Source organism: Calonectris borealis, chromosome 3 (assembly GCF_964195595.1).
Source record: "Calonectris borealis chromosome 3, bCalBor7.hap1.2, whole genome shotgun sequence".
Classification (NCBI taxonomy): Eukaryota; Metazoa; Chordata; class Aves; order Procellariiformes; family Procellariidae; genus Calonectris; species Calonectris borealis.
Genome location: NC_134314.1, coordinates 116,888,322 through 116,910,800, shown reverse-complemented (window position 1 = coordinate 116,910,800; position 22,479 = coordinate 116,888,322). Strand labels below are relative to the sequence as shown.

The window sequence follows — 22,479 nt, the reverse complement described above, 5'->3', positions numbered from 1 at the left end:
GTACCAATAAAAATCTAGCTCCTGTATCAGTTAAGAATAAACGTGTGAAAATACAGGGTCTATTATATCATCTCGGCACAGTTTTTTTTGTTCCACAAAAATCTCAATTACCAGTTTCTTTAGGAGTACATTGAATTATCTGAAAAAAAGTGAAGAGATAAGTTACCATAATGTCTGCAGATATATGCTGTCCACATAATTGAAAACAGGAGCTGCTAAAGAAGCTGCCACCAAAATTAGCTGAACCGCTGTATTCATCTGATAAAAGCAAAATAGGAAATGTGACCAAAATGAAGACATGTACTAAGCAAGGAATACCAATATAGACTTTTATTACTGGTTTATTAAGTATTAGTCTATATCCAGAAAGTTTATTTAGAAACTTCTTTTAATGAAGCATCTTACATACTCAAAATTAGCATGTGCTCTGACAGAGTATAGTTGAAAATCTTTCAGGATGTAAGTTGCCACCAAATTAGTTGGCACTATTTTGAAACTGCACTCAGCAGCAGCAGTAAACAGCCCCCTCCCTCCAAACTACAGACCACCCCAAGTACTGAGGAGTTATCTTTTGTAACGAGTTACTACTCTTACCTTGCTAATGAATGTTGGTTTTAATTGGGCAGTAGCATAACAAGGGTTAAAATACCTACTGAGTGTTCTCTGTTGGGGGAGAAAAGAGAAGAAAAAAAAGGCAATTCTAGTGTATCCAATTTGATATACGTCTTCACATGATACAGAAGAAAAGTCAATTGTAGCACTAAAGAATTATACTGCTCTTACATGATGTATAACACATCATACACAGGAAAAAAAGTTATCAGTAGCTCTGACTCATCTTTATGAAACCTATTTTCTGAAATACTGTTCTGCTTACAAATCTATCTGGCAAAAGAACAAGCACAGCATTACATCTTAGGCTATCCACCCAAGTTTTGAGCAACCATCAAGTCTCAAGATGAAAATCTCTTGGTTACAACTTTGTTAAAGGCTTATTCATTTCTTTATACTGGCAAAAATACAATAGATTTAATAAACTTACCGGTGGAGAAAGAGTTTTGTATCGCACATAAAAAACAGCAGCAATGAGCGCTACATCCCTCAGAATAATCATGGAAGTAAGTGAAACTGAAAAACCAAGCCAACAGGATCTCGTGAAAAATCACGCCCGTCATTAAAACCAAAACCAAAGTAAAAGAGCGCAAAATACGAAGCAAGAAGAAATAACCACTCTCAACTTCTTCTGAACAAGTTTTATGTATGACTGAAGATTTTTAACATGACTTCTGAAAAGGCTTACTCTGAAGTCTTGAAAAAATCCAGTCTATGAGAAAGTTTTTGATATAGCTACTAACTGCTACTGCTTTAAAGAAAGTACATTTGAAAATGGCAGTATATGCTAGTAATTTTTGTATATGGCTGCACGTGCTTTTTGTGAGGTCTATTGGGGGGCAGGGTTAAGTATTTAATAGGACCAAATAGCAAAGTGCAACTAACAAAGCAAGAGTTCCACAGGATACAGTTTTCCCTCCAGAAGCACAACAAATATTACTATACATAAAATTAGCTTCTTTACCTTATATAGTACATGCAAGTAATGACATTTTCTCACCTGGGATAAGATTTGCACAAGTTAGGCTTACATAGAGCACACTGATGAGAATTTTATCAGCCAGAGGATCAAGAGCACTTCCCAAAGCTGATTTCTGATTAGCCCAGTTTCGTGCAATAAATCCATCCAACTAGGAAAAACAAAGTTCAATGTTTCTCCGTTAGAAAACTAAGAATTAAAATACCTTATATATGCTATTGTTACAAAGATACTTCATGAACGACATCACATAATACAGCTAGTTTAACTAAGATGAAATGTGATACCTGTTAGCTGATATTTGTATCATGCTTTTTTCACATTACGTTCCAGATTCTGGAAGCCTCTGAACATATTCAATTCTCATTATTAAGAAGAAAAAAAAAAGAAAGGAAAAACAAAAGGGAAAAAGGAAAAAAGATAACTAATGTTCTAAAATTTACACAATTATTGTCATGATGGGTGCACCGGGTACACCTACATATGGTAACGGACCACTAGATGCATAAGCGCTGACTGGACAATGCCCACCTGGGGCTGGTCAGGGAACCCCGATATCCCCTTTGCTCCACCAGCACTAAGTCCCCTTCGGCTATCTGCGAGCTCCCTTCGCAATGTCGCAAAGGATGTACATATCATTTCTAGAAAACAATGAATATAAAAAACTAATCTGTTTATTTATTGCCATTCTACATTGGAGTCTAAATTTCAACGTATGTTAATGGGATCACGGTAACCCACGCTATCCCCAAAGTATTTCCAAACTGATGTAAACATACCAAATCCGTTACGCCAGCCAAAACAAAGACACCTAGTGCAACATTGAAATTTTCTTCAACAATCAAATAGCCTAAAACTGGCGCCAAACCCATTCTTGCCATTGATAGTATATTTGGGATCGTCCAGGGGTTTTCATACTGTAAAGGAAGAAAGTAAAAACTTCAGGCCAGGAAGGCAAACCCTAACTTGGCACGTAACAGAATTAATCAAGACAAACACACACTTTAAGCTGAACTAGCCAGAAAACCTTCTAAGTTCTTGGAAGCAGCCTGCCGTTTGCGCAAGACACACAGACGTGGCCTTGAACTACTAAACATTAACTCAGCCTTCAAAAGGAAAATACGCCGCCACCAAGAGGCTCAAAAAGCCCTTGTTCGGCTGCAAGTCTCGGCGTGACACCTGTTTCCAGCAGGCAGCGCGACTTTCGCTGTGCGACCCGGCAACAAGTGCTCCCCCTCGGGCTGCACCGCCTCGCCCCCGCCTCTCAGCGGAGGAGCGCGCCAGGCAGCCTCCCGCACCGACGAAGGCGAGAAAGTCACCGCCGCGCCGCACCCCTCCCCTCCCCGCCTCACGTACCAGCTCGGCGTAGCGCCCCGCCACACGCCGCTCCCGGGTGGGCTCCGGCGGCGCGGCCCCGCCGCTCCCCGCCCGCCGTGGCCCGGCCCCGCCGCTGAGGAGGCGCCAGGCGGCGGCGGGCGCGCGCAGCAGCCGTTGGTGCTCGCGCAGCAGCCGTTGGTGCTGCCGCAGGGCGGGCGCCGCGCGCGGCCCCGTCAGAGCCCCCGTGCCCGCCGCTAGGCAGAGGACGCCGCTGTTGCCATGGCGGCGGCAGCCCGCCCCTCCGCCGCGCCCCTCCGCCGCCTCCGCCGCCGCCCCCGGTCGGCCGGCCAGAGGCCTTGCGCCGCCGCCCGGCCGCCTCCGCCCCCCGCCGCGGAGGAGCCCCCAGAAACCCCTGCCTAGCCAAGCAGCAGCCAGCATGGTGGGGTGGCGCCTGCCCGCGGCCTCTAGGCGCGCTACGGTCCTGCCCGCGGGAGCGAGCGGCCTCCCGCCGCCGGCGCCATCCGCCGCCCCGACAGACTGGCGGGGGCTCGGGGACAGGGGACGAGCCGCGGGGCGTGCGTGTGCGGCGAAGGGTGGGGGGGACGTGCGACTTTTTGCGGCGCTTTACGGCAGCCCCCTCTCTGCCGGGCCGCGCGCTTTACGGCAGGCTGGCACCCGCGGCGGGTGCGGCGGCTGAGTTAGATCATCAGTCTCAGCTGTGAGGAGAAATAAGGGGAAACCGGTTTTCCGCCGTTTTCCGGCCTACCTGCCGGCCGAGGCTCTCCCCCGGGGGCCTCCGGGCGCGGACGGCGACGTCCATGGCGGCATGGTGGGCGGCTGCCCGGGGCCACCCCGCTCCTCCTCACGGCGGGACGGTCTTCGCGGGGCCGCGCTTTTTGCTCCAGCTGTTCTCTTACAAGCCCTTACGGGAGGGAGGTGAAGGTTTGATTTACCATAGGAGACTTCTCAGAGGATCTAAGTAGTCTCTTGTTCTTGGTATTGCTCTTCGCCGTCCCTCGCCCGCATTTACTTTAGCTCAAGGAGAAAGAAGAGTGGTTTACTTTTCCAGGTGCAATCATTTATTTGCTTCTGAGGCTCGCTCCTGCCCAACTTCCCTAACACTAAGAGACATTGTTATTTTTCATATTTCTGGCATCAGTTTATCACCCGGCTAAGGTTTGACCCCAGGTGTTTAATCAGATTTAATTACACACAGCAGTCAGTAACTGGCAAAACAAACGGAGGCTTTAAAAAAAAAAAAACAACAAACAAAAAACCAAACAATCCATGTAGGATATTTAAGTCTACCTCTCCCACAGCTGTTTGAAAGAATCAAGAAAGAGTAGCTAAAATGTGTCTGACCCTTGTTAATTTATTAATTCCTCTATCACAGCGATTAGATGCAGTTGGTTTTTTCTTTTTTAAAGGTGGGGAGGGTGAAGGCAGGAGTAGAAGAACGTGACCTGGAGGCTGGGACAGGTGATACAAAAGCGGGAGGAGTGGCTGATGCACCAGAGGGACCGCAGCAGGCGGGAGAATTGGTTTGACAGGAACCTCGTGAAGTTCAGCGAGGGGAAGTGCAAAGTCCTGCACCTAGGGAACGATAACTACCGACTGGAAAACAGAACAAAAAAAAACCATACCCAAACCCTTCCTTAATCTGTTGGCAAAGATTAAAATCAGTGTCTAATACCTACTTCCTATTGGTTGATACAGCAGGTTGCCTCTTCATGGGGGATGAACTCCCAATTCGCGAGGAGGTGTGTCTCCTCTGCTGCCCAAATGCTAACTACTGTATGCCCACGCATGCTGTAGATCGGCTCCTTATGCCACTTAATAAAAAAGGCAGAAATAATGAAGCTTATTTTCAATGTAAAATGTTTAGAAACAAATGGGGTAAAAGAGAAGTACCAGCAATGCATTCTTGATTTTTTCAGATTGGTGGGGGGGTTTTTTGTTTGTTTTTAAGACACTGAAAGCTTCTCATCTGCCATTTTATTGCACTAGACCATGATCCTGATTTCATAAAAGTCAGGAAGCATTCAGCACTTTACTCCTGCAGAACACACATTTTTCTGTGGCAGGAACAGTTACACAGAAACACATGTAACATGTTACACATCTTGTAATGGCCATTAACACCCACACCAGTGTTCACTGTTACTCTGTAACACTCTCAAACAAATCACAGATTTTGCATATATAAAGTTTAATGAAAGACATAAATAAAATCCAATTCCTGTTTTACAAATTCAATATTGTAATAAGGATATTTTCTTAAATCAGACTCACATTTCAAATAAAATCTCAGCTACGAAGACTAATAAATACAGAGCTGCAAAGCAGAAAATTAAGTCAGTTTCCATGAGGTATCACTTCTTACAGCTACAAAACTCTGTTGTCTCAAGCTGAAGGTTCCCAACTTTTTGGAAACATTTCTATTCTTTAAATTCCTCAAATGAACTACAATGCTAAAAAACACAACTTATCTTCTCATGAAAGATTTCTGGGTTTAAATTTGTGGATCTCTTTTAGAGAGACGTTTAAAATCTGTAATGGCACTGTGATAATGTCAATATAAAATACACTTTCCACTCCTCAAGGGCGAGGAAGTACATGCTAGTCTTACACAGTCTCATTTGGGCTAGCAGACCTATAGGATGAGTCAAGCAGCAATACCACGTGTCAGCTCGTCCTATGGCAGCTTAAAGCAGGCCTGTGGGCACCGCTAGTTTCTGAAAGGGACTCTCACACCCCAGTAAGCCACAGTGCAGCAGTGCATCGACTACGGCGGTCGGCTGCAGTTCAGCGTGCTTTATTGCTGCAGATCCACCAGTCCTTTCCAGAGGGAACGATTATGTCTCAAAAAAGTTTATCACAGTGGCTCTTTTTACATAGTCTGAAGCTGATAAACTCTTGAACCCTTTTTCAAAAGGTAACCCTGGTCATTTAGGGATCCAATAAAGCTTTCAAAATCAGATACCTGGGAAAAAAGAAAACAGACAAAAATAAATATCAAATTGGAAGAATGACATTTTATCTGATGTAAAGCAACATAAACAGTTTGAAAGAACTTAGTGAAATAAAGTGAGCTAAGAATAGGTTAGTTTCCTCAGCAAACGGCTGACCTACTAGGAGGCAGCATACAGTCAGTTGCACCCTTTTGTGCTTTACTTACACACTTTATGGCATGCAGAAAATATACAGAGTAACGCATGTATAAATCTAAGTTTGAAACACAAGTATCCACCAAATAAAAGTCTGATTTCTACAGTTCTCACTGATTTCCAACTATTTATTACAGGTATAGAACTTTGAATGGGCAAAAAATATTCTATATATAAAGGGAAAATTAGAATTAATTGAATTAGCTATAGGTAACTGGTCACTGAATGAATGAATGATCATGTGAGAGGAGAGTTGGCAATAACAAGTTCTGTCAGACAGGATTATGTCCAGTCAACATTTGAACAAGTTTGGAGACTGAAGCTATCTCGCCCCAGCAGGCCAAAGTAGGTTACCCAGGTAATAGAACGAACAGCATTATTGCCCATAATAAGTTCCATAAAGATAAATTAATTGTCACTACTTTTCACTCATTACACCTGACATCCAGTTTTAAGTTTTAAATTGGCATTTAAAGCTTTTTCTCACAAAGCAAAAAGTAGAATTAGCTATCGATATTTTTGTTTGGCTGAAGTCCCCCACAAGTACAGAACGCAAATCAATTACAAGATAAAACACATTTGTGGCTGCGTATCCTACTTGATGTTCCTACCAAGTTACAATATCAGGACGCTTGAAGCAAGAATGAAAACCCAAAAGGCGTATTTGGGCCAGAGAAGGCCAAGCAGAAACGTCACTGCACTGCTGAAATAGAACATGGACACCACAACAGTCTAAATTTAGGAATGAAAATAGGTGTGTCACCTGGGGAGACAGGAAGTAAAGTACACTGAAACCAAAACTGCCTTTCACGAAACAAAGCTGAATTTTATTAAGGACCGGCTTCAGAAGCAGAACCAGCCCTTACTAGCGCAAGGAGTTGTTACTGTCAAACAGCTAGCAAGATTAGTAAAGCTTACAAACAATGGCAATTCAGGAAAAAGTGTTCAGCCTAAAAGCAGCAAACACTGCTTATTTCTGTTCATTGCAGAGAGGCACAACAGATGCGCCTTTTCCATTTGCCATTTTGCAATAAGTAATTTTGACTGGTCTTGCAGTTTGTTGTTGAAGAAATGCTTGATTTCCAAACTTACTCGTATTTGTAGCTCCTTCGCAATCTGTCGAAGCTGTTGCAAGTCAAAGAGATTGTTGTAAGTTCTCTCTGCAATACTGTTAAGGGCAGAAACAAATCTTTTTGCTTGTGACCGATTGCTCATCCCAGACCCATGCTGTGAACGTTCAAAGTCCAGTTTTCCAAACTCATCTGAGTAGGTTCCCAACATGCTAAAAATATATTAAAAAAAAAGATCAACAGAAGGTAAAAGCAAGAGTGCATTAGTTTGCTTCCTGAAACATAACTGCTTGAGAAAGCTTTCAGAAGCCACATAGGAAACCATCCCCTAGTAAGAACGTCACTATCTGGGGAACCTAGATTAGCATCTGTCCAAATCACTTTTGAACTTAAATTGTTCAGCTGCAACAGAAAGAGTAATCACACAAGAGGAAAAACCTTTAGCAGTGCCTCATGTCTAAATTACTGTGCACTGATATTCATAACTGCTATGATGATACAACTCAAAGGTCTAAGTGATCGTATTCAACTTAGGGCTGCTGTCAGTTTTTAAAGAAGAGGTAACAAATCTCAACATTGGTATCATGGGCCTAAACTTGATCAAGTAATTTTTCCTCTCTGTTTGCACACCTGTATTAAAAAAAAAAGTCTTTGAATGAATAGCACCGTAATGCTTGCTTTATTTTTAGAGCAATGTGTATTACCTGTATTTCATTATTTCTATTACATCCTCAGCATCTTCCTTGGTAGATTTCTCCCTTAATTCCAGCCTTGAGCGTGCCTTAAAACACAACAAAAACCCCACAAAGGTATATTTAAGACATATTACACCTGATGTGAAACAAGGCTACAATCGCCCTATGACAAGCACAAATTTTAGAAGCACAGAGATGAAACCTGAGCCTACAGGATTTAGAGGAAGATTCCTCTATTTTTTTTGGTTAGCGTTTCAATGTCATCTGCTTTGCACTCAGATTATTAGGCTGTATCTTGGAGTTTATTTGCTTTTTAACCATGTATTCTTGGGAAGCAGCAGATCACAAATAGTGTTATTAAGGCATAGCGTTAAGGAAAGCAGTAGCAGTTTAAGTTCAGGATGGGCAGCAGCTTGTCCCTGCCTGCACCTACTTTTTCTCCTTTTGGGAGAATGTGATAGATTCTCTTTCCACCCCCTCAAGGGTGTTTTACTTTAAGAGGCTTTAAGCATCAGTAGCTCTTAAGCATTTATAAGTTTCTTGCATTTCACTTTTTTTTTAAAAACACACAAAAAAGGCATAGCCATGAATAAGCTGTCAAAAATTTTAGGATATCAGTAGTAGTCTAGGAATAATCCCTTTCCTTTCAATCCCTTAAGTATTACACCTTGAATTTACCTCCGTAAGTCGAATCAGTGACTCTAGCTGCCTCGTGGTGATTGGTGTGCTGTCTACTCCTTGGTTCTGTTTCCGGAGCTCAAGGTAGAATTCCTGGAGGACCTGAGCAGCTTCTGGAGATAAATTTGGGTGAACGTACTGCCGAGCATATCCAACATACTTCCTCAGCAGCTGATGTGGAATGGCATCAAAGTTTTCTCCTGGTAAGATCTAACCCAATTACAAAGAGCTTAGATTTCTGTCTGTCAGAACCCTATACAATAAAAATTTTAATATAAAATCTTCATCTTCTATGCAGTCCATGCAGAAATCTTCACTGTAAGGGCTTTAATGCTTCATATATGAATCATATACTTAAAAAGTACATACACTATTCTTAGACATGTAATTAAACACACTTGGCCATTTCAGAAAAAGCAGCCGAAGCTTCTCACTTGCAATGATAAATGCCAAATATGATTTAACTATATCAAGAATTCTTTCTCAGAAAAAGAGAAAATCCAGTTTCCCCAATAGTTATAAGATATATCTCCACAGAAGATTAAACCATCACTGCTGACATCCCATTTCCAAAAGTGCATGGGTTTAGCTCCAGTAGGGGATATTTCTCCCGAGACCTGGCATTTGACAATATCAGCCCTCAGACTGATCACTTAAGTTTAATGAGAAATATGCTTCCCCTCCTATAATCCCCAAATCTTCATGAGTTGCAGATGCCCAAGGATTTGTTTACACACTGCTTTATTCAGATTCAATACTTCACACCACATCATGTTATATCAAATTATTATATCCAGTCTAGTTCTGTAGCTCTTTATTGAAATCTAACACAGCAAATTTGCTTTAGAGCATCTCATGCAAAATGTCTTCTCATTACCACAACCAAAAAAACCAGCTCAGCTAATAAATTCTCTTTTGTGTGGAAATGAAGATGGCTTGAGACACATCTTAAGCAGCTCCAGCAGGGTGGGTAACATCAGCTACAACAGACAATTGGTAGAATTGGTGGCTGGGGCTTTAAATGCTTCCTCTTTAATTCAGAGCTAATTATCAGGAGAAGAATGGGAGTGGGAGACTGAGGGCATCCAGCAGGTCCCAACGCAAAAAACACCACAGGAAAGGGCATAGCAACAGTCACAAGGCAAGTCCTACCTTTAGTCTTTCAAGCAGCGGTCGATCTGAAACAACTTCGAGAACAGAGCGATCCTGCGTGTTGGTACGAGCCACAACAGCGCTGCTGCATGCTGCCTGCTTTCCAGCTCGGATTGCCATCACGTGCTCAGACAGCAAGTGATCGTGATCTTCATTTGGGGTGTCCAGCAAAATGAAAACTAAATCAAACCTCGACAGTAAGGCACTCCCCATTCTAGAGTAAAGACAAGAAAACCACACAATGCTTGTGAAAAAGTAGAAAAGTTACAGCAACTCTGCTCCACTTCAAAGACATTTAGAAAGTCCTGTCCCATTCATTCAGAATGAAGTAGAATAGCAATTTCTCTCTCAAAAGCCACGAAAAATTGTTACAGTAAGTTTGCGTTCAAGCTCCAGGGAAGTAGAAAGCAATTATATACATACTACAAGACTGCCAGAAGCACCTACTCCTAAACTTGAACTATATCAGCAGCATTTCAGAAAGTGCTCACTTTAAGTTCTCGGACACTGTTTTGGCTTTGTTATAATGTCCTCCAACTGGGTTTGCTGCAGCAACAATAGATGTCCGAGCTGGCAAACTGCAAACAATGCCAGCCTTGGCAAGGCTGATACTTTGCTGTTCCATGGCTTCCAACAAAGCCTGATGCTGGTTTCCCATCTTATCAAATTCATCTATTCCACAAATACCTGGAAGCAATTAACACAAGACAAAGACTTATTAGAAAACCCATTAACTGATGGAGAAGTGTATGCTACAATCCAGTGCTGATTGTACAATCTGATACATTGTATTTTACAATCCACCAGAAGTCCAACCTAACATTGTAGGGACTGCAGGAGACACGGAGAGACATGGAGACAAGTCTCCATTTCAGCAAGGTTTGTTTTCATTTCATGCTGCCGCAGCTGAACGATTATGAAATTGGCCTGGCTCAAAGAAGCAGTGTCTTGATTAATATGACAAAACAAGCTTTTTAAAAATAGAAGTAGATGACAAATCTCATAAGTCAGCTATTTTTCAAAAACAGTAAGAATCCAGTAGCTGCCATTAAGTTAGAGATTTCTCAACCAGGAAATCCAAGTTCTTTGACACATTAAGCAAGGCTGGTATGTGAATTGCAGAACTCCAGTTTCCTACACATCCTAAGTCCTAGGAAAGCAGGAACCGCCTCCAGAGAACTCACTGGAGAAGCTCAGAACTTCCCAAGACATGGAAAGCCAATATCATACTTAAAATTTACATTAGTCCACAATTATGCAAGCACTGTAGTTAACCTTGGACTCAGCAGCACACACCCCCTCCATGTTTGTTCATACAAAACCTGTAGCATTACAAGTATTACCTTGATCTCCAAGCACTAAAGCACCAGCTTCCAAGGCAAAATCTCCAGAAGCGCCATCTCTAGACAGTGTAACAGTCAGGCCAGAGCTGGTGGAAGTATTACCACAAACATACACACCTCGAGGAGCAACGTTACACACTGCCTAGAAGAGAAAGAAATACTTTTTCCCTCCCCAAGGTGAAGAATTTTATAAGCCTTATTCTAGACAAACAGTTCAAAGCAAACCCAAGTTTATTTTCTTCTACTTAATGTGGCCCAACAGTAACGTTATAACTCCTTGCAACCCCAAGATACATACTTCTGCAAAACAGTAGAAATAACTTTGGTCACAATACTTGCACACAGCCATGTCTACGTGTTATCAAAACTACTAGGACTTTGGGCACAACGTTTACATTTCAAAGTATATTGAAATGCTTGGGGACATGCTGTCCATCACGGAATTGCAGATACATAGTTTCTGCATCTTCAGACCCCAAGCTCTGTTTAGACTAACGTCTTGTCTGAGTGCCCAACACAAGCCACTTCAAAGGAAGCATGCATTGTTCTCCCCACAACTAGGGGATGAAAAACAGTCCTAGTCTTGTCCATGCCTCTAGTACCCAGAAAGCAGCTTACAATTTGAAATATGAACTAGAAAAACAAAGCATGGTAAGCTTGAAGAAATTTTACACAGGCTGGCAAAACACAGACGTGTTGCAGTTAAATTTGCCTAGAATACGGTTACTATAACTGGATTTTCCTAGTAAATCTAGTTACTGGTGCCTCTGTTTTATTTAAAAGATGACACCCAAAGCATATTTGTTCAGTACCAGATATGTGACAGGCACTGAGTATTGAATAAAAAAACCTGGCTCCTACAGAGCTTTGGTTTTCTCCTTGGGATATTTTTTTCTGTGACAGTGATGACTGAGAGGAGCCTTGTCTCAGGGTCTTATCTGAGGAACAGATTACTAGCTTTTCTTGAATGGCATTCCATTATTTAGTAACGATGTGAAAAAACAAATAATCTACTGTATGCTAGAGAGTCCCCATTCAGTGAAAAAATAATTTAAAAATTTGTTTGCCAAGATGCCTGCATACAAATCCATCACTTCGGTTAAGTTATTGCAAGTCATATCCTCATATAACATGTCCACATTAGAAAGATTCAGACTTTTAAAATGAGGTGTGCAGTGTTGCAGGTCTGGGTGAACTCTGTCCCTCTTTCACTTCACAGTAACCACAGGAAAAGACATGGAACTTTAAAACCATTCAGTTTAAGATGAAAAGATTATTTTACTACCCGATTTTGTCACAGTCATGCAGAAATGCCCACCAAGATTGAAACCCAAACACAGCAGCAGGTCCCTTTCCTAAAAAGCAGAGATCTGTGCTAGCAACATAGAATTAGGGTAAGAGAATGGAAGTAAACCTCACAGAATGTGAGTGACATGGTATTTAAAGTTGCATTTGTTCCAACAGTGGACTTATTTTATTTGACAACGGATCAGCTAAATGAAGATAGGAAGGAGTGGAACTCCTCACCGCAGAAAAGGGTTGGTGAAAAAAAACTATATAAGGGCAGGATAGCAAGCCTATACTTGAAAGCTCACAGGCTTGACCAAGTATACCTGCTTTGCTAAGTGTTTTAACAGGCGTGATCCCTCCTGCAAGGCTCCCTGGAAGGAAAGGACAGCAGGGGACCCCTTTGGGTACTATCCTATATTTGAGGCATCCTACATGAAAAGATAGCTCCAGTCAGGCTCAAGCAACCCTTTGGTCTTAGCGCAGCTATCCTACCATGCTTACAAGGAGCCAAAATAGCAAGGAATTAGAGAAAAATACAATCAGACAATAGAAATAAATCAACCCATACTTGCAACATTTGACTTTTTCCTAATCCTGGATCTCCAACGACCAGAACGTGTGGATCTCCTCGCACCGGGATTCTGTTCTTGTCATCTACAAACTTCTGACATCCTCCAAATAATGCCAGGGCCAAACCTGCCTTTACAATCTGTAGTGGTACATACCAACACTAGTAAGTATTTGATCATGGTGACCAATACTGACAGCTCCCTAAAATTGGCTGAACTTAAGGGTATAAGACCGCCACCTCCTTGTCACCTGTAAATACAGTCCCTGCCCCTTCCCCCCACCCCAGATAAGCTTTATAAATCCTTTAGGAGTTTACTGTGGCATAAACATTTCAAACTGAAGTTGCAAGCAGAGCTGTTAAATTACTTACCTCATGGCCATAGATTGCAGGACAAAGAGAGCTGAAAAACAAGGAACACCATAACGTAAGGGGATTATAAATTAAATAATCACTTCTTCTGTCTCTCTTGTCATACAATACCTCTATAAACATATAACTTTTGGTTAGCTGTTGCTGAATTTCTAACAGAATCAGTTTAAATCAGCAGCATCGAATTTCTTGAAATTTTCAGATAACCAGATATGCTTGAAATAGGAAAAGCCTTTCATCCGAGTTCACACAAACACAGAGGAGAACCAGTTTCCCAGTGGTTTCTGCACCCATTCTTATCTTAACCAAGTAACTACGTGTAACCCTCCTTTTAAAGGTGCTAGTTTCATGTTCTTTGACTCCACTGGGAGGACTGGAGGGACACTCAGCTAGAAGAGTACTTCTCGGTCTAAACTGAGAGTCTTTCACACCCTCTGCTCAGTTCTCACACTTCTTTCCTCTGCTCTAGAAAAGCAAAGCAGAGAACAAAATAGTGCTCGTGAGTTGAATTTGCTCAGTAAGGAGCAAAATTAATTAATTGGGGTTTTTTACCCATGGCTTTCTGTCTCAGGGTTGAACTGAAACCCTCCTAACTTCCCTGTATCCTTAAATACCTCCCAGAGTCCTAACATCCCCACTGCAATACTTCCACTTCCTCCCAAGCCCCTTGCCCACTAAAGTTTGTTAAATCTCTGTGGTATCTATTGCACAAGCCTTAGGCATTTCATAGCCTTAAGATTAGCTGTCACGTTTGTCTGAAGTTGGTCATGCTCATTCAGAAGTCTAATCCTAGACCTAGCCTAGGTCTGACACAACTTACTTCACGATGAGCCTGAACAGATTTTCCTCAGCTTGAATTTCTTGAACAGCATAGAGGTCTTTAAGTGAAAACTCCATGAACGATCTTTGAAAGGTCTCATCATCAAAATTCTTTGTTTTTTGTCCTTTACTGTTGCTGACAGAATTTGCCTCAATGTACAACAAGAACATACACTTGTCATTCTTATTTTTAGAAGCTCCTGTTAGAAAAATTGAGACAGGATGAAGGAATATTTTTTATATCATTAAGTACTTAAGTACTTAAATTCGTTAAGTTCCCTCCATTTACATACACAATAAAATATTTTGCTGGATTAGGAGGGTCTATGTGTAGAAAGAGAATTTTCTCCTAGAATAAATTAAGTTTTCCAAGAATTTTAAATTATTACACTATTCTAACCAAATATAAGTTGAATATAAAATGTTTCCACTCAATATTTAGAGGGAAAAAGAAGTCCATAGTGCAGAAGAATTAAACATGTAGCTTAATAATTAATCATTTTCTATATCCCCTAATGATTACTGAGCAGAGAATGTGGTCTCACAGTAAATCAGTACTGCAGTTCTCTGCAATATATTCTATTACAGCCTCACTGTGGGGGGGGAAAAAGAAAAAAGGAAAAAAAAGACAACTCTCAGAGAGACTTTAGGACCACCTTATATTAGTGGTCCAGAGAAGGCTTTCCTATCAGCTGACATACTAAAACATCAGATGTCAGACTGGCACTTCAGATTCAGGACCATAGTTGTGTATAAACCAGTGGGTTGCGAAACCCCCTCTCTATCATTAGACATAGACAGTGCTCCTCTTGGACAGCACTGCTTCTGGCTTTTTCAAAATAACCCCTCGTTATAAACTTTTGGGAACTTCTGAAGAAATACACACTTAATGCATTTACAACTTTGAGAGCTCAAATTAAGGGGGATGGCTGTTGTTGTTCTTGTGTAATCACTAGAAAAATCCCCACCCTAGGAAAAAAGTGTCCTCAGATGATGTATTTTACCTTCCTCAGTGCTCGACACCTTTACTATCCCTGTAATTGTGACCATATCTCCTGGGACACAGCTGTCCACAAGATCTTGAACCAGTTCACATTCGATTGTGCGAGGGATTCGGCCTGCTTCACGCTGATCATCTGACATGAGTTCCTGCACCCTGCAAAACACAAGGTGAGTGTACACTCCATGCATAACACTTCCAATTCAATTACAGCATACAAGATCTGCAGCTGTGTGCTTCCAGCCAATACTTTCCAAACTAAAAAGGGAGACAGCAGAAATACCCTGATAAACACTAGAAACACCAGTGCTGAATTTGGAGAAACAGTCTCAGTTCAGACTTTAATAAATGGGTATATATTATGCATAAAATCCAGAAAGACAATAACTATGAACTCCAGAAATAATAATTAATGTTGAAATTCAGATCTTCTAGCACTGATGAGCATGTTCATGTAGAAATAATACAGTATGTGAAATAAGATGGACCTCATAAACAAAAATTAAGAGGTCAGACATTATAGCCCTGATGAATGCTTAATTGGCATTTTAACCCTAGCAAAACCCAAGAAATTCCTCAGACCATAACAAGAACACTAGCTCACTCTACGTACAGTTGTAAAAGGCTAGCAACTAACAAGTTCTTTAAAAGTTCCCAGTTTTGGTTCTGCACTTAGAGCTCTGATAGTTTTCCTTGAGGCTCAGAGTCAAGCTTTTCTTAAGAAGCTGCAATAAACAGCACCCTCTAGAGCTGCTGACAAGAATGTCAGCACTCTTTTTTAAATGATTTTTTAAATGACCTTTATTACAGGACATTAATTAAAAAAAACATATTTAGATGTCATTTGGCACAATAAGACTTTCGATACAGAGCATGTGAACTTACAGAATCTGTATGTAAGAAGTGGGAAAAAGTAAGCAGAGTCCTGTTTTTTCCAAGCTGACAGCCTTACTGCAGTGAGCTAACGGGATGGACAAGAAACAACACATCAAACTCTTCTGAAAGTATATTATGGGCCAACAGTAGGAAGGTCATAGCGCTGATAGCACATAATAGGATGGAAGTGATGAAAACCAGACACCAGATTCCCCCATACCAAAGGTCTCACAAATTTTAGGGATACCTACTTGCTGATTAGACATAGAAAGTAGATGAATGGGCAGGCACAGCACTATTTCCTTCTACTGAGTACCTTAAGGATTGGGGACACAATCAACATCACTTCAAACTAAGATTTTTTTAACCCTCAAATTTACTTTCCGTTCATTCAAGTCAACTGTCGCAGCTGAGCAATGTAATTTAATAGGGCTTTTCTAGCTGACTTAGAGCTTATTAAAAGCAATCTTTGAATAATAGATGCAATCAGAAACAATCAAGAAAAGCTGCAGAGAGCACAAACTGAACATTTCTCAAAGAACTCAGTCATGGTAGGAGGAATTTCCAAGAAGCTATTATATCGAGTAGGTTTAATATACAAAGTATACTAGTGCTCGGATAAAACAACCACTTTGTAATACAAATTTTGAAGAGTGCTTGCTGCAAAAGAATAAGATTATTAAAGTTACACAGTGTAACATAGAATGAGCCATCCTGTCACTTTTTGACTACCCTGTTGCGTTACATTTTTGTGCAGAAGGGAAGACATGCTTACTTAACAGACTGCCAGTCCACTGTAGTGGTTAAAGGAGAACTTCTGTCAGCTGTGAAGGACCGGCCACGGCACTCAGGAACAAGGCACTGTAACGATAGTAATTCTAACTCATGCTCAATGTTTTTTTAAAATCATAATTTGAAATTGCCTTATTTGGTTTAAAAAAAGAAAGCAAAGCAACGTGATTCATTAACACAATTTCAGGAAAAAAAGCTAGGTAAATTAGGACTACAAATTAGCATATACATAATTAATGAAGAGCTATCAAGCACAGACAGCTGAACCCTGACTCATAGTAGTTAGAGCAAATACAACTGAATTGTATGATCCCCTTGGTGAACTGGTTTGAGTTTTTGGGTGGTGGGGGGAGGGGGGGTGGGGGGTGCTTTTTTGTGGGGGTTTTGTTTGTTTGTTTGTTTGTTTGTTGTTTGGGGGTTTTTTTGGCTGTGGGTTGTTTGGGGGGATTGTTTGTTTGTTTGTGGCTTTGTTTGTGGCTTTGTTTTGGTTTCGTTTTTTTGGGGTGTTTTTTTTTGGTTTTTTTTTGCTTTGTTTTGTTTTGTTTTTTTAATATTTGCAGATGTTCCAGAGGAGATAATTTCTTCACTTGAGCACGTCAGGTAACATAAAATAACTCGGTACTTTCCTATGTCTAATGACTTTTTAAATCCAAATAAAAAACAATGAAATTAAAATAGAAAATTCTAAACAAAAGCCATAAAAAAATCCAATTTAAACATAGAAAACCACTGCAGCAAGGTGGAGGAGGCTTTTTAAACATAATTGGCAAAATGGAAATGAAGAGGTTTGTTTTTTTTTTCCTACATTTGAGGGAGTTTCTACATACTACTTTTGTTTCAGCAGGATACAATTTTTCAAATAACAAGCATATGCAGTAATACAAAGTCACATGGCAAGTTTAATTTTTTCTAATGTGTCAGTTGTTTAACCTAGCTTTAAAGATTAGTTTTGGGTTCTTTTTGTTTGGATGGGGTTTTTTGGTTTGGTTTTTTTGTTTGGTTTTTGTTTTGTTTTTTTTTTTTAATACCAGTGGTGCTGCTTTTTGTCAAATCACTGCAGATAAGGGAAAAGTATGAAGTTAAATGGTTTTAACTTACCTTAGTTGGAAGAGTATACTTTCCATCAGGTAAAGGAACACTCTGAACATCTCCACATGTGCCACATACAAAAGCTAGCTTAGTGCAGAGAGGCTTAATGTTACTGACACGCACAACAGTACCACGCAAGGCAATATATTTTCCATAGCAGTTGGCACGAACGTTTTTCAGCTGAGTTAGCGGATCATAGTTGTACACCCTACACAAGAGTTAAGCATTAACATTTTGGAAGATTACCATACTTAAATGCAGAACAAAAAAAAACCCTAAAAAAAACCAAACAAAAAACCCACCAAACCCCAAAAAACCAAAAAAATCCCACACCCAACAACAACAAAAAGAAGGTTGGTACCACACCAATTATTAACAGTATTCAAGAGCAATGATTAGAAATATTTTGTCTGCAGACCCATGGCATAGCCTTTGATTCCTGTTCTAGAAAGCAGCGTAACATTTAACATTCCCCAAGTGTAATACCTCAACAGCTGTACAGTTTGTTTATATAGTGACACCTCCCTCCTGTAAACAACTGAGACTAGCAATACCACAGAAATTACTTTATAGTCATCTATAACCGTCTCTTCGAATTATTTAAGATTAAGACCAGAGTTCAGACTTGTGACACAAAAGGATCAAAGATTTATTATGCCTATACTCCAAAAGGGTGAGTTTTCATGTTTCAAGGACATAGAACCTGTCATCAGGTACAACACACTGCACCTTGTTAAGGACAACAAAGAATACCTAGCCAAATAATTCAAAATAACAAACTTTTATCATGGAATGAACCTCATGAGATTGTCTACTCCAACCCTCCCACTCAAGCAGGGTCAGCTAGAGCAGGTTGCCCAAGTACATGTCCAGCTGAGTTGTGAATATGTTCACGGATGGAGACTATACAACCTCTCTCACAGTAAAACAGCATCTTTTTGTGTTCTTACAGTTTTAATTTGTACCCACTGTCCCTTGTCCTGTCACTGGGCACCAATGAGAAGAGTCTGGCTCCTGAAATCCAGGGTTTTCCCTGCTCCGTCCGCTTAGGACCCTGAACACCACCATCTATCTCATCATTCAACCTTGCCTATGCTACAGAAACATTTTAGGAGCATAATATTTTATTGACTTATTGAATACTTTTCTCTACAAGATAACGGTCCCTAACTGTCTCTTAGAATTTGAGAGCTTGTATATAACTTTTTCGGCCACAGGTTTTTTCTAAACACATTCTACTGTGTAATTAGAAGTGTGTAGTTTTATAATAATGCAAAACTTAAAAATACATCGTAGTGTGACAAACCCCCAAATTAAATCCACCTGCCATGCCAAAACATGCTACTTTCCCATACCAAACCAGCACCAGCAGGAAAAAAAAGGAAAACAAAACAAAAATAGGGCTTATACTCCCAGTCCCCCTCAGACTCCTGAAGTCTGAGATGCCATTACTTCTGACAAAAAAAAAATTGTGCTAAGAGCTTGTTTCATTAAGAACTCAAAGGAAGTCACATTTTTAAGATAACAGTAATTATGATTCTTGTAAGTACATGCTTTTTCAGAATTAGTGTAACCTCAGCTTCTTCATTTCAAATTAAAGTTTAATTAATTAGAATTAATATTTTTGAGACTTTCTACCAGTAATCCTTTAATAGATTTAAGCTAGCATGAAATAACACATTCCTCATACATCACTGTCAAAACTTCCATACAAGGAATAATATATATTACCAGTTGTAGTTTAGGTCTACACCCTCCAAATCAACTTCCTTACGAAGACAAGCCTTTTGCTTACCAAAGGCTAGATCCTTCCCAACTTCTCCAGTAAACAGCTGGAATTTAAATACATTCCTCTGTTTTTAATCAATACGTGTTTCACAGAATAGTTGTTCTACTTATAAGTTACTTTTCTATTTATAAGCTTTTCTAGTTATAAGCTGTTTGTTCAGCTTATAAGCAGGTTTCATTTCACTTTTGTCTTGACAACAAGAGTTTAGCCTTTGTCATGGTGAAGAAAAAAGCAAAACGTACACTGTTTTTCTGGAAATAGTTTCACAGAGTCAAGTCTCAATAAAATAAATATGTAAGTCTTCAGCACCATGCATGGACACTGACAACCCTTAGACAAGAGGCAAATAGATCCTCCTGAAAACAAAACAAATACTCAACACCCATTACCTAGCATGAATGAGAGGCACGTTTATTATAGGTTCTCCATCAAGTGGTAATCCTTCCTGCACCTGCAGCTCTGCAGCATGCCTTTCAAGGTCCTTCGTTAGCACCTAGACAGAACAGAAAGGCAGACACAAATGTAGTATGGATTCAATTCGCTATTAAGCTTGATTACCATCCCTTACGATTAGAGCCACTGCTGAAACCTAAAGAGCCTTCTGCTGTCCAGTGACCCCAGCTAAACAGTGTTTTTCTGCTTCTGAACAGTTTTAAGCTTCATTTTAAATGGAATTTAAAATCAACATATTTGTTGTGCTTGTTTCTTTAATTAAAAAAAAAAGAAAAAAAGAAAAAGAATGTATGCAGTAATCTTTAATGCTGGTCAATTGTGGAGTTTTTTTTGACTAAAGTACAAACATCTGATAACTTGCCTGTCAACAAGCAGTGAATTGCTACTTTAAGAGATATTCAACAGAGCCAGGAATTCTTGAATCTGCTCACCGTTCACCCACCAGAGCCACAGTTCTGCTGCATGAGGTGGGACACACAGCACAGGTAACTCTCAGTACATTCAAAGAAAAAAACAGGAATTAGAACCCCCAATAGGGAGTAACGTGAATGTTAGAACTGCACTTAGTTTTAGTCAATTGCTTTGATGATGAATAAGCAAGATGCACTAAGACTAAAGCATTTTCAAAACAAGATTTTTTATCTCCACAAGATATGATGGAGAGATGGAAGTTTGAGTTTTGAATAAACAGTAAATTTCTCTAAGACAGAATAACAGAGATTTGGGGTTTATAACATAATTACCCTTAAGTCCCACTGATTCTTTGTGAAAGCCATGCTTCTATGTATCAGAACATCATATTTACCTGATGAATTGCCAGACCCATACAGTGCAGTATTTTCTGAGGCATATCCCTTAATTCAGTAGATATATTTGGTATTGATTTAGTTAATTCTCTGTCTTGTATCAGTTCCTTATAATCCACAAGAATACTTCCTTTTCTTTCTATTTCATCCTGTGAAACATTTAAGTGAGTAAACACACTTCAAATTATAAACACAACACATCCAAATCATGTCATAAACATTTCATACCTATGATGGAGATTATTTATATGGAGAAAATACATAAAATCTGTAATGTTATTGTATCAACAATAGGTTGGGGGGTGGAGGGGAGGTTTTGTTTTTACCTTATCGTAAAGCTCAATGCGTTGCATGAAAAACTTTTCAAAGGCTTGAGTCTTCTGGACAAAAGGAGACTTGTCAGCATAAGCTAATTAGAAACACGTTGCATTAGTAACTGACATAAGTAATTAATTCCATTTCACAAAATAATACAAACAGGCAATTTCTCTTCCATTATTTTTCTGCATTCCAAAACTGAGGAAGATGATAGATCTCTACAGTATCACAGTAGTGTTCTGTTATAAGACAGAACTTTGTCTAAGATGACATAGGACAAGCACATAGGCTCAAGAAAAGTACAGCAGAGGTATGTATATTCCAGTCTTTGACAGACTGCAGGTTTTATGTGGCTAATTGAACAGGTTTAAGAAAGATCGTATTTTACACTATTCAAGATTCCTTTCCAAGGTTTGGAGCCTACAGAGATTACAGTATGCCACAAGACTGAAATATCTACTGTATTCATATTTTTGTACAACAAATAAGAATTTCAGTTGCTTTCTGTTGAACTTATCCCCTCTACTTATAACCAGTTCTAGAGAAAATGGAATAAAAGACTTGCTACATATAATTTTGGTCTAAAAATACCTTCAGAGAAATAAAGTTTCCAGCCCTTATAGGGAATAAACTGGTCCAACGTTGATTGAACAAGTCGAGATCTTACTACAAAAAGAAAAAAAAATTAAAATGGGGATTAAAACAATGTGGATACTGCAAGTTTTATTCTCAGTTATCCTTTAGAGCACCAGGAGGCAACCAGCTGTAATCATCCAGTCCAAAAGTAGGTTGTTCTGAAAGCATTATGGCTTCAGAAGACAGGGAGAAGCACAGGAGCTGGCTCACCAGGTTCAGGCATCCTTCTCCACTCTCCCTTCTGTCCTCTGCCTCGCCATCCGCCTCGCCATCCTCCTCGCCACCCCTGAAAGCCTCTTCCCCGGGCGCATCCCCTGCCTCTGAGGTCCCTACTCATCTCGCTCCGCAGGTGTCAGTTTGGGGACGCGACGGCAAACTGAGCTAAGGAGACAGAAATTTTTATCAGAAGAGATTTAATTTAAATTAGGGTTATTTGCCAGGGGGACTTCACCTAGCAGGGCTGGGAGCGAAGGCCCCGAGGTACCTCGAAGGCCCTGCGGAAGACCCGGCCTCCCTCTCCCCACCACAGCGCCCGGGGAGGCAAAGAGGAGCCCCGGCCCCACCACGCAGCCCCGGCTACGAGAGGAACGAAACAACGGCGCCAACCTCCCGCAGCAGCGGCCGCCGCTTGCGAGGGGCGTTTGTCCCACGGGGGGCA

The 22,479-nt window shown here is 40.5% G+C and overlaps 2 protein-coding genes across 3 annotated transcripts in view; both read right to left on the bottom strand.

Moving 5' to 3' along the window:
- The window catches only part of CRLS1 (cardiolipin synthase 1), an 85,537-nt gene extending 82,028 nt beyond the window's left edge, over nucleotides 1-3,509 (bottom strand). For both annotated transcript variants that reach the window (XM_075147582.1, XM_075147583.1), the window contains exons 1-6: nucleotides 2,948-3,509; nucleotides 2,371-2,508; nucleotides 1,613-1,742; nucleotides 1,043-1,128; nucleotides 595-663; nucleotides 167-258 (exon numbers count right to left, since the gene is read on the bottom strand). In XM_075147582.1, the coding sequence (XP_075003683.1) occupies nucleotides 167-258; nucleotides 595-663; nucleotides 1,043-1,128; nucleotides 1,613-1,742; nucleotides 2,371-2,508; nucleotides 2,948-3,346 (914 nt within the window). In that variant the 5' untranslated portion in view covers nucleotides 3,347-3,509. The remainder of the gene's footprint in view (nucleotides 1-166; nucleotides 259-594; nucleotides 664-1,042; nucleotides 1,129-1,612; nucleotides 1,743-2,370; nucleotides 2,509-2,947) is intronic.
- Nucleotides 3,510-5,458: 1,949 nt separating this feature from the next.
- On the bottom strand, nucleotides 5,459-22,269 carry MCM8 (minichromosome maintenance 8 homologous recombination repair factor). Its single transcript, XM_075147581.1, has 18 exons — nucleotides 22,032-22,269; nucleotides 21,777-21,851; nucleotides 21,194-21,276; nucleotides 20,867-21,016; nucleotides 19,998-20,101; nucleotides 17,829-18,027; nucleotides 16,714-16,799; nucleotides 15,067-15,218; nucleotides 14,064-14,262; nucleotides 13,244-13,274; nucleotides 12,872-13,012; nucleotides 11,014-11,155; nucleotides 10,162-10,357; nucleotides 9,671-9,884; nucleotides 8,519-8,728; nucleotides 7,850-7,926; nucleotides 7,168-7,357; nucleotides 5,459-5,891 (listed from the first exon to the last, which is right to left on the bottom strand). The coding sequence occupies exons 1-18, from the start codon at nucleotides 22,156-22,158 to the stop codon at nucleotides 5,799-5,801; spliced, it is 2,469 nt and encodes an 822-aa protein (XP_075003682.1). The 5' UTR covers nucleotides 22,159-22,269; the 3' UTR covers nucleotides 5,459-5,798.
- Between the last annotated feature and the right edge of the window lie 210 nt (nucleotides 22,270-22,479).

Coding starts and splice junctions, on each gene's coding strand:
- MCM8 (XM_075147581.1), bottom strand. CDS start 22,158: ATGAGTAGGGACCTCAGAGGCAGGGGATGCGCCCGGGGAAGAGGCTTT. Junction 10,358..11,013: donor TTTAGTGCTTGGAGATCAAG/GTAATACTTGTA, acceptor AATTGCTTCCAG/GTATTTGTGGAATAGATGAA. Junction 7,927..8,518: donor CACTGATTCGACTTACGGAG/GTAAATTCAAGG, acceptor TTGTGTTTTAAG/GCACGCTCAAGGCTGGAATT.